Below are 11456 nucleotides of genomic sequence, written 5' to 3' on the forward strand. Positions count from 1 at the left end.
GATAAGTATATTTATATATATATATGAATGAATGAATGTTTCAATTTATATAGCGCCTTATCTAAATACCCAAGGCGCTTTACAATTGTTAACACAGCTACATTACAGACAACCAATCACACACACATATATATACACACACACTATTATTTGAACATAACCAAAAATCTCTTCTCTTTCTGTTCCACAGTCGCACATCATGAAACCCGGTGTCACGGTCTGCCCCGCATCTCCTGCCATTTCATGTCTGTTTCCGTGTTAGTCCTCTGTTTATTTCTCGTGGTGGTTGCTGGTTATTTTTCTCATGGTTGCTGGAATTGGATTCCCGTTCTGTTATGGCCCATGCCTGTGATATTTTCACAGAATCAATTTATACATGAATGAATTCGTTCTAAATATAACATGTACTTGTGTGCGTGCATACACAGTGCGCGCAGGAACACGCCGGTGGCCCGTTGACCTTGGCAGCGATGAACAATGAACCTGCCGCAAATGTAAGAAAGAGGGTCCCTGGCTGGTACACATGAATAAATTCGTTCAAAATATAACATGTACTTTGTTCTTTGCAGTGCGCCGTTGACAGACATCATGAAGGTGCGTGCATACACAGTGCGCGCAGGAACACGCCGGTGGCCCGTTGCATGCGGCGAGTACACCCTGGCTGTGTAGCAACTGTTGGCTACAACTACATGAAGGTACGTTGATAAGTAGGCCTACATACGTAACACCACATATGTTACGTATTTTTGTCTTCTGAAAGATTTTATTCTAAATGTAAGGTGTACTTTAAATTGTTCTCCACAGCATCAACGCGTGTGTTGCATGCGGCAAGTGCATCTGGCGAGTACACCCTCAACTTCAAGACACCCTCAACTTTCTTGACATTCCACTTCAAGAAACCCGGAATAGACATCCATGTTTGATCAAAATAAAGTTGTTTTACAGCACATGAATTTGTTCTTCCTGTCTTTTCCTCTCCTTTTCCAGTCTGCTGTTTAGATCACAACATTTATCAGCCATATATATAATTGCGCCATATAATTTCTTAGCTTTTCAAACCAGAATTCAAACGCGGAAACAGAAAGTGTAACAAATATATAGTGTAGTAAATATACAAAGAGCTTCAAACAATATACAAAGAGATTCAAACAATTTTATTTATTTTTATTGTTTGACGGGACTCATTTGAGAAACTGTCGTCTCTACGTGCGCTTGAATTGTACCTTTTGAAACACGAGTCTACAAAATTTCCGCTGTTTGTTGTAGGATCGGTAACATATACAGTCTGCTTGTTTGTAACCAAGTTTTTCGTGAAGTATCACGTTTGGTGCTTTGTATGAGCTTGGAGGTGAGCCGCTTGTGCTTTGGCAGGCGTATGAGCTTGGGGGTGAGACGCTTCCACCGCATTACCAAGACAATGGGCGTTAATCCCTTCACAGCAGGGGAGTGGGCTACATGGACCTTACTAAGCCTTGTGAAAATTTTCGCGGCCGTCTGGTTCCTAGTGGTAACAGCTGCTGTTTTCAAAGACACAGGGACATAGCCAGAAGTGAGAGACAGATTAACCGAGTGGCATATTGGTTCAGAAAGGATAGAAGCACAACATTGAAGAAGATCAATCAATCAATCAAATTTTATTTATATAGCGCTTTTTACAACAGTTGTTGTCACAAAGCAGCTTTACAAGTGCCGAGTCCTAGCCCCCAGTGAGCAAGCCAAAGGCGACAGTGGCAAGGAAAAACTCCCTAGTTTTTTTGCATGAGGAAGAAACCTTGAGAGGAACCAAGACTCAGGGGGGGAACCCATCCTCCTCTGGCCGACACCGGTCACCATGACAACAACAACAACAATTTAGACAGAAAGAAGAGAAAGAAAAGGAAAAATATGTAATAATGTCCATCATGATGTATGCATCCGGTTAGGCAGGAGGTGGCTGGCTCAGGATGGATCGCTGGTCTCCTCATCTCATTATTCCTCAAGCAGGCGGGCAGCCATGTGGAGAAATGAAACAGGGAAAATTAGCTCTGTATGAGGACATATACAGGACAGGTAAAATTATAAACATTTCCGCAGTGTGGCAGCAACTCCGGCATTTAGTTAAATTATTACAGCCTAGCTAAAAAGGCAGAACCAGAATGTAACATAGGCTTGGGGGCATTCTGAGACAATGGCATCCGTCCACTGCACTGTCAACAAACTTGAGTGACCACGAGCAGTGACAGGACGACAGCACCAGCGCCCCAGTCTACCATAAAACCCTTCGTCTATGAACCCCTGGATCTGTACTTTTATCTAAGGAGGGATATTAACACTAGGACTCCCAGCATTTTAATTCCAAACTTTTTCTACCTGTCTCCACCAGGGGGCAGTTCTGGGGACATTTGCATCCCATTAGGCCACCCTTTGTTATGTACATGCAACCACTTATAGGTAGACGGGTGGGGGGGGTGATGGTGTGAACCATCAGTTCATTGTTCTGCTGGATGTGTTCACTGACTCAGATAGAGAAGAAAAAACCCTGGCCTCTCCTTGGGGAGATTGTCTGTGTGGGTACATATATGAGTAAATTTATGTTGGGATGAAGGTGTGTGGGTGTATGTGTGTAAGGGTGTATGTGTGTGTGGGTGTATATGTGTTTGGGTGAATATGGATGTCCAATGTAGCAGCAGTTGGTGAACCATTGCAGTGGTCATTTGAGCTGTGTTTTTTTCTGCCCTTCCCTTTTTATAATAAATAGTAATAATAATAATCTTTATTTGTATAGCACCTTTCATACATACATGCAACTCAACGTGCTAAAAACTGGAGAGCCAACTGCTTTTGCCAGAAGTAAAGTGTCTAGTCGCTTACAGAGTTTCCTCTGTTTCATCTCTCTGGAAATGCTTCGGACAATACAGGAGTGGACTGTTCAGCATGCACACCAGACAACACAGCATGAAAACTGGTTTCTTGGCCCTCCCTGAACTAATGGCTTTCATTGCCATCCTCATCCTGAGAGGGGTTATCCGCCTTCCAGCGGTGCAGGACGCATGGTCTGCAGCAATGCAGCAGCCCTCCATCATCAAGATTATGTCGCTAAACCGCTTCCAGGACATAATGAGACCTGGAAAACCTGACAAGTTTGGGATAAAGTTCTGGGTGGCATGTGACCTGAAATCTAAGTATGTGTAATCCCATACCTTGGAAAAGACTCCAGTCGTCCCACGGGGGAAAGACTATCGGAAAATGGGGTGATGAAGCTGATGGAACCATTTTTGGACAAAGGAAGAACCGTTACCACCTTCTTGATGAAGCTTGCAGGAGAACTGGCACAGGCTCATTTGGCAGCCAAGGAGGTGGTCAAAGAACAGAAACTGATTCAGCAGCAGCAACCACCCACACCTGACACAGGGAAAAGGGCATTTTGCCAAGTCAAGTGTGGGTGCAAGAACAACCATGCCACTAAGCGTTGTATTTCTTGTAGTAAGTTCACATGTGGCAAATGCAGAAATTAGATGATATGGCAGTGCCAGGTGTGTGCAGAGAAATTATAAATGTGCTGTCTGCTGATGCTGAGTCTATAGTTTGTTTCTGTTATATTGTTATGTTTCTTGTTATATTGTTGCATGCTTATTTTATATTTTATTACTTTTTAACTTTATTATTACTTTATCATCTTTATTATTTTATTACAGTTACATTTCTTTACTGTGCATATATCAATAAATCTAACTTGAATCTAAATTTCTGGCAATGTTGACTTTTTTGGGAGGGGGTGGTGGTTGGCTGAACAGGCTACTCTCTGCAGTGGGGGTGGTGGGACACCACATTTTAGGCTGTTATAGTCGGTGATTGTGTAAGGCACCTCCTCCTGTACTCTTTACTGTATTTTAGACATTGAGGGCTTTTGAGGGGACGGTGTGGATGAACACTGACCAGTGGCTGACCATGAACACTGAACACTGACCCTCTTGTCTCTCCTCCTCTTTTCTCTGTATGGCCCACCTAACCCCAATTATTTTTATTACTATTGTACTGTATTTTACAGAATTGTTTTCTTTTGATTCTTACATAAAAATAAAGTTGTCCTCCAAAGATGGGGGGGCAAAAAAAAGAGAGTAGTGACTCTGAAATCTCTTCTGGTAAGATTGTTGTTGTGTTTTTGGAAGAGACACACTAAAAAGTACCATCTTGATAAGTTAAAATTGCTCAAGATTATTATTCTATTTCAAGTAGCTGAGGGTTTTTTGTATAAATTTGTGTAAAAATATCTTTACCTATTGGCAGTTGTTCAAACGACTAAAACTACTGAAAATAAGGTTAAAAAAATCTGTGCCATTTTGAATAATCAATATGCCACTTATATGTCACTATAATTCAAATATTATGTTTGTGACACTGGAGGTAAGAAGGGCTTATCACACCTCCCAACCCTAGCCTTCTGGCTAAGCTCTGGTACGTGGCAGGGATGATAGCCTTTTGGCTAAGGCACGGCCACCCCAGTGTTAATTATCAAACGCTAAACTAAATAAGTGGGTTTTCAACCTAGACTTAAAGATTGTGACTGTGTCGGAGTCCCGGACGCATTTAGGAAGATTATTCCAAAGCTGGGGGGCCTTACAAGAAAAGGCTCTTCCCCCTGCTGTTACCTTATTAATTTTTGGAACTAATAAAAGACCAGCACCCTGTGATCTTAGTGGGCGTGGGGGTTCGTAATAGGAAATAAGTTCCTGAAGGTACTCAGGAGCAAGCCCGTGCAATGCTTTATAAGTTAATAAAAGAATTTTTAAGTCAATACGGAATTTAACTGGGAGCCAATGCAGGGCTGATAGGACTGGACTGATATGCTGAAATTTCTAGTTCTGGTCAGAACCCTGGCTGCGGCATTTTGAACTATTTGAAGTTTATTTAGATTCCTATTTGAACATCCTGACAGTAGTGCATTGCAGTAGTCTAATCTAGAGCTAACAAAGGCGTGCACCAATTTTTCCGCATCATCCTGTGCTAATGCATTTCATAATTTAGCAATGTTACGGAGATGTAGAAAAGCTATCCTAGTAGTATTATCTATGTATTTATCAAATGATAGGTCAGAGTCCAGTATGACGCCTAGGTTTTTGGCTACTGTGCCAGGTGTAATGGGGTAGCCTGCGAGATTAAGCATTAGATCTGGAATTTTCTGTTTTGAGGCCTTAGGGCCCAGAAGGAGAACTTCTGTTTTGTCCTCATTAAGTTGGAGGAAGTTTAGAGACATCCAGCATTTAATATCTTTTACACAGGCCTCAATTTTTCTTAAACTGAGTTTGTCATCAGGTTTGGCTGATATGTAAAGTTGAGTGTCATCTGCATAGCAGTGAAAATTGACACCATGTTTGTTTATAACTGTGCCCAATGGTAGCATATATAATGTAAATAATAGTGGTCCTAGAATGGAGCCTTGCGGGACCCCATATTTAACTTTTGTACGTTTGGATGGAATATTATTGAGCTCTACAAACTGATAGCGATTTGTTAAGTAAGAATGAAACCATGAAAGGGCTGTGTCAGAGACTCCAACCCAGCGTTCTAACCTTTCTAGCAAGATCCTATGATCAATTGTGTCGAAAGATGAGTAGGAATAGTGTCTAGCCGAGAGAATGAAGTCTTAGAGTTAACTGTGATATTGAGAAAAGAAGATGAGTCAGTCAGAGAGAAATTTGAGAAAAAAAGTGGCAGAGATGGAGAGAAAGTGATAGGCCCATGACAGTCCAAAGGGGTATTTGACAGTTCTTGATAGACAGTCCAAAGGGGTATTTGACAGTTCTTGATAGATGGTTGACACCTTGTCACCGTAGAATTTCAGAAAGGCATTGCATAGATCAGTTGAGGCAGTATTAGTGGGGGGCGGTAGTGGTATTAGTGGGGGGCGCAGGAGCTTATTTACCACTGAAAACAGAAGCTTGGAATTCTGACCAGCGGCTCTGAATACGTCAGTATAATATGAAGCACGAGCATTATTTAGGGCCTCTTTATATGAGATCAGATGATCAGTGTAAGCTATGTAGTGAACCTGCAGCCTAGATTTTTTAAAACACGTTCAAAATGTCTACCAGCTGTTTTCATAATACGAGGAGCGGAAGTAAACCAAGGCGATCTATGAGTAGCAGGCACAGCCCTAGTTTTCATCGGTGACAAGGTGTCAAGACAATCACGTAGAGAACGATTATAGAAGGATACACCATCATCAATGAATTGCATGGAGTTAAGATGGGCAAAATTAAATGTTTCCAGAGAAGCCGACAGAGAGAGAGAATCAATAGCCTTAACATTACGATAGGTAAGTACAGTTTTTGAACTAGGTTTGGGAACAGGTCGAGAGAAGGAGGCATTGATTAGTATGTGGTCAGACACACCAACACAATGACCAGTTAAATTAGTAATACTCCCACCCGTTGAGCAGATTATGTCCAGAATATGACTTGTGAGTCGGAAAGTCCACATGTTGTGTTAGGTCAAAACAGCTGATCAATGACATGAATTCTGAAGATGCAGAAGAGACAGAGTCAAGGTGGATGTTAACATCACCGAGAACAATGATAGAGGAGGAAAGAGAACTGGCAAACGCCAAGATCGCCCCAAATTCAGAGATAAATTCAGTCAGAGAACTCTTCGGGGGGCGGTAAACCATAACAAATATACACCCAGGAGCTTTAAGAACCATAACCTCAAAAGAGGAAACATTCTGCGGGTTGCATACAGTCATTTCAAATTTGTCCCTGAATAAAACCGCCAGGCCCCCACCTCTACCTATTTTTCTAGGTGAGGCCAGATAGGTAAAATTGGGGGGAGAAGCAGCGTTCAGGTATGTAAAGTCAGCCGGCACCTGCCACGTTTCAGTTAAAAAGAGTAGTTCCAACTGATGCTGGTCGATAAGGTCATTGACTAATGCAGCCTTATCTGTGAGCGAGCGACAGTTCAATAGCGCCAGGTTGGATAAATGACGAGGAGAGAGCGATGACGAAAGCTGGTTCAACGATAGGGAACAAGGAACCTCAAGTAGAAACCTGTGGTTCGCCCCGCGATGCGCTCTTCCAGGGCGTTTTCTACAGCCACGATCAGTAATCCGTACAGCAGGATGATTAATACACAGAGATCGAGGTGCTGGATAAGTCTGGCTTTTCCGGCCACGATGTATATACCAGGGTCGTCTACAGATACCGATAGAGCGGCAGAGGTTGAAAGTATGTGCATCAAGCCGGCGGAAAGAACTTAGCCTTCGTAAGTCATCACAGGAGTACGACTATATAGGGTAAAGGCTCGGAGTCCCAGTAGAATCCTCCATCACACGGTCAAAAAATAATAATCCAAGGAATGAAAAAAGTGTACACACTACGAGCCCACTTGGCCACCAACACGACATAATACCACCAAAGAGCCCGTCGCAATCACTACGTTAGCCAAAGCAGAACCAGACACCAACCAGACACCCAAACAGCAGCCTACGCTACGGATGGAAGCTGATAGCCGATGGCAACAAGAAAGAAAATATTCACTCGTCTTACCAGAGCCACAGGGACGGTACATGCAGGCAGGCTCGTAGCTAGCAACATTAGCCGGTGAATTGCCGGCTAACCAAAGGTTAGAGATGGCACTGTAGAGCAGGCAGAGCTATGGCAGTATTTCAGAGCAGTTCAGAGCAGATGTCCAAAAGCAGAGTAAACAAAATCCAGAGAAGTCAAGGAACAAGTCCTGTAAAGTCCAAAAGTAAAGCGCGAAAAAGAAAATCAAAATAGAAGATAGAAAAAGATTCATTGAGAAGCGGCAGCAAACAAGCGCACAGTTCCGGTTCGACCGGAACCGGAACACCCATTTACCCATGTCTTTGTTGAAGTACAAGATACACTGAAACATCTAAATTCTGAGCTCTGTATTCAAGCACATATAGCTTGAACACCATTACAAACCCAATGTAAACAAACCCAATGAAACTGGTACTGAAATGTTAAAATAATAAAGAATAAACAAAGTCAACATAATCAATAACATGGTCAGAAGGATCACCTTCTACAATCACATAATCTATATGCTTTCCTGAAGATAGATCAGAAGATAACCATCTTCCAATAATTCTAAAGCACCTCTCGCAATATTCACATGCTCACAAAGCTTCCACCTTTTTGTCATAAATGGAGATTCCTCATCTCATGATCTCATAGCCTAGATAAGATCAGGCCTGTTTGTGGAATTCACATTTCTCAGGCTTCACATAAATGTGATTATTGAGGAGGGTCTGGAGAACTGTGTATACCTGCTGTATGTATGTGTGATGGTCTGGGGAATAGATCAGGAGATCATGACTGTATGTGATGACGGACTTGCCTATAAATTCCCTGAGTAAATCATTAATGAATGTCTGAAAGACAAAGATTTCCTGCCTCTCCTCCAGACACACTGTGAGAGTCCTGCTTCTACTCCCACATCTGAGTTGTCGACTTCAACAGTGAAGGGATGTTTTGGGTCTGGCTGTTGAGGTACCTGGGCGGAAGCTAACGCGGACTTTAAATTTTCGAATGCGAAATCAACCTCCTTTCCACACTTAATTGGGCAAAAGATGATATAGCTTTCAAGAGGCTAACTATGCTAACCATGCCATTAGGCAAAACGATGCTGAGCAAACTACTACAGTACATACACAATACTGCTTATATTCTAATATTTAATATGCATTCTCTTTTACTCTTATTTTCATACTCTCAAACGCAACTGTGTCCTTCGTAGCTCTTCTTAGCCATTCTTATCTAACTTCCGGTTTATCATTCAACCCAAACAACTCGACATAAACTCCAGCTACAGTAAACCTTTTATTTTTCTATGATGTCCAAAAGTATATGCAATCAAAATATTCACTAACAAAATAATGTACCGATATGGCTTGTTGTGATGCGCATGAAATTGCCAAGACAAGCAATCACGAATCACGGCAAGTGAGGTGTTAATCTTTTCAGCTTCTAATGAACTATTGGCTAGAACAGCCATCAATCACTCCGAAGGCGTCAGCCTGGTTGCTTTTGCAGTTACTTAATACTCCCCTCTCTTCCCCTTTACCCCTTGCAAGTCAGAGGTGTGAAAAGCTGTCATTCAACAGCACCACCCCCCTGCAGACCAATAAAAACTTTGGAATTCAATAGTTAACAGATGCAGCTTTGCAATTCAAGAACAGATTAGGTAAAAACGATGCTGCGATGTCACTGATAGGTCGAGAATTATTGTTCTCATCAATGGAAAGGATTACGCGTATTTATAAGATGTCATGAGCAAGCAAATGAAGGTATTTACTAACATTCCGTACACTGTTTGAAAGTGTGATACGGATGCTTTGATAGTAAGTAAATTTTAGGTGACAAAACATGGTCATCTTACTTCGAAGACTTTTTAAAAGGGCAATTTATTACTCGAGTCAAGTTGCACGTGTAAACCAAATGTTGTAAACAGTGTGTGCAAAATGGGATTTCTTGACACTGACAGCTACGTTTTATCTGTGAACATTTCCACTCACCTAGTGGTCAGCACTGGTCATGACAGTACTGAATATTAAATGAGTGATGCTGGGTACAAAGTAGCCATTCATATGTTGGTAGGAGGATTCATATACTTCAGTATAAATACACTATCTGCAAAGGCAAATTCATCAGTCCAGCAACAACATATTCTGATCAGCTCCAGTTGGCATATCTGAAGATACTTAAAATGAACATCACAGAGTATCAGCACAACATGACAGTTCAGTACTGCTTTCCTGAGGACAACTCATCATGCATAAAGGAGGTCAGAACAGGAACTGGGAATATATTCTTATTCACTCTACTGTCATTTATCTCTGTATGTACTGTGTTTTTGAACCTGCTAGTGATCATCTCCATCTCTCAATTCAAGCAGCTCCACACTCCAACCAACCTGCTTATCCTCTCTCTGGCTGTAGCTGATCTTCTTGTGGGACTTGTTATTATGCCTGTGAATACAATGCAACTAAAAGACAGCTGTTGGTATCTTGGTAATATGACTTGCATAGTTGCTCTAATAATCAATTTTATCTCAATGTCAGCATCTGTGTGTAATATGGTTTTCATTGCAATTGACAGGTATATTGCTATCAGTGACCCTCTGTTGTATTCCACTAAAGTCACAATGTGTAAAATGTCTTTTTTAATAATTCTAGGCTGGTCTTGCTCTCTGTTGTATATCCTCATGTATTTGTACCTTAACGATCATCTCATTCAGTCTCAGATCGTGAACAGATGCCATGGAGAGTGCACTGTAATTGTAAAATCGTCCTTGGCAACTGTTGATCTAGTCATGTCATTTCTGTGCCCATGTTCAGTTATACTTGTCTTGTATTCAATCATTTTTACTTTGGCAAGACGTCAAGCTAAAGCTGTAAGATCTGTGTTGAATGCTACCTCAAACAAACATAGAGCCAAAGTTTCTAAGTCTTCTAATTCTAAAGCAGCAAAAACACTGGGTATTGTTGTTGGTGTTTATCTCTCTCTCTGGATACCTTTTAGTCTATGTTCTCTGTCATTTGAAAACATTACATCTGTGTCATTAGTGTGGACTGTTATTACCTGGCTTATATACATCAATTCTTCTGTCAATCCCCTAATTTATGCTATATTTTATCCATGGTTCAGAGCATCAGCTAAGTACATTGTGACTTGTAGACTGTTTGATTACTCATCATCAACATTCAGCTTGTTTCCAGAGCAGATTTAATTCCACATTACAGATTTAATTTCACATTACTGTTGTGCCTTTTTTAACTCAAGTAGGATTCAGCTGACAAAGTGAAGAAAAAATTGTAACATTGTGAATAGATTCTCGCAATTTCTTGTTTTTCCAAACATGAATAACATATTTTATACATTACAACTTTTGATATTTATGTTTACAAAGTTTCAAAAACTAAAGAGGTGAAAATGATAAATGGATGGATTTGTTTACATGTATATCACATATATATATATATATATATATATATATATATATATATATATATATATATATATATATATATATATATATATATATATCAAGTCCTGCTATAAGACTGTACACAGTGTGTTATATGTATGCATACAAGTTTAGTATGAAAATCTAATTTAATTGCTTGGTCTGATATATATTTTATTTCTGTGTCAGATATTAACTTTACCAATATGTCACTGGTGTGCACATAATTTATTTGGCCAGTATACAGGTCCTTCTCAAAAAAATTAGCATATTGTAATAAAGTTCATTCTTTTCCATAATTTAATGATAAAAATTTAACTTTCATATATTTTCATATATTTTAGATTCATTGCACACCAACTGAATTATTTCAGGTCTTTTATTGTTTTAATACAGATGATTTTGGCATACAGCTCATGAGAACCCAAAATTCTCACAAAATTAGCATATCATGAATCTCTAAATGAGCTATTAACCTAATCATCTGAATC

The 11456-nt window shown here is 40.4% G+C and overlaps 1 protein-coding gene across 1 annotated transcript; it reads left to right on the forward strand.

The window, feature by feature from the left end:
• The first annotated feature begins 9705 nt into the window (after positions 1 to 9705).
• On the forward strand, positions 9706 to 10728 carry LOC143526151 (trace amine-associated receptor 6-like). The gene has a single exon (XM_077020800.1). It carries the CDS (start codon positions 9706 to 9708, stop codon positions 10726 to 10728), a length of 1023 nt encoding a protein of 340 aa, XP_076876915.1.
• Positions 10729 to 11456: the final 728 nt, after the last annotated feature.

The sequence above is a fragment of the Brachyhypopomus gauderio genome, chromosome 10, assembly GCF_052324685.1.
Source record: "Brachyhypopomus gauderio isolate BG-103 chromosome 10, BGAUD_0.2, whole genome shotgun sequence".
Taxonomy (NCBI): Eukaryota; Metazoa; Chordata; class Actinopteri; order Gymnotiformes; family Hypopomidae; genus Brachyhypopomus; species Brachyhypopomus gauderio.

What these genes read in the sequence shown, in the direction of transcription:
- LOC143526151 (XM_077020800.1), top strand. Translation starts at nt 9,706, where the DNA reads ATGAACATCACAGAGTATCAGCACAACATGACAGTTCAGTACTGCTTT.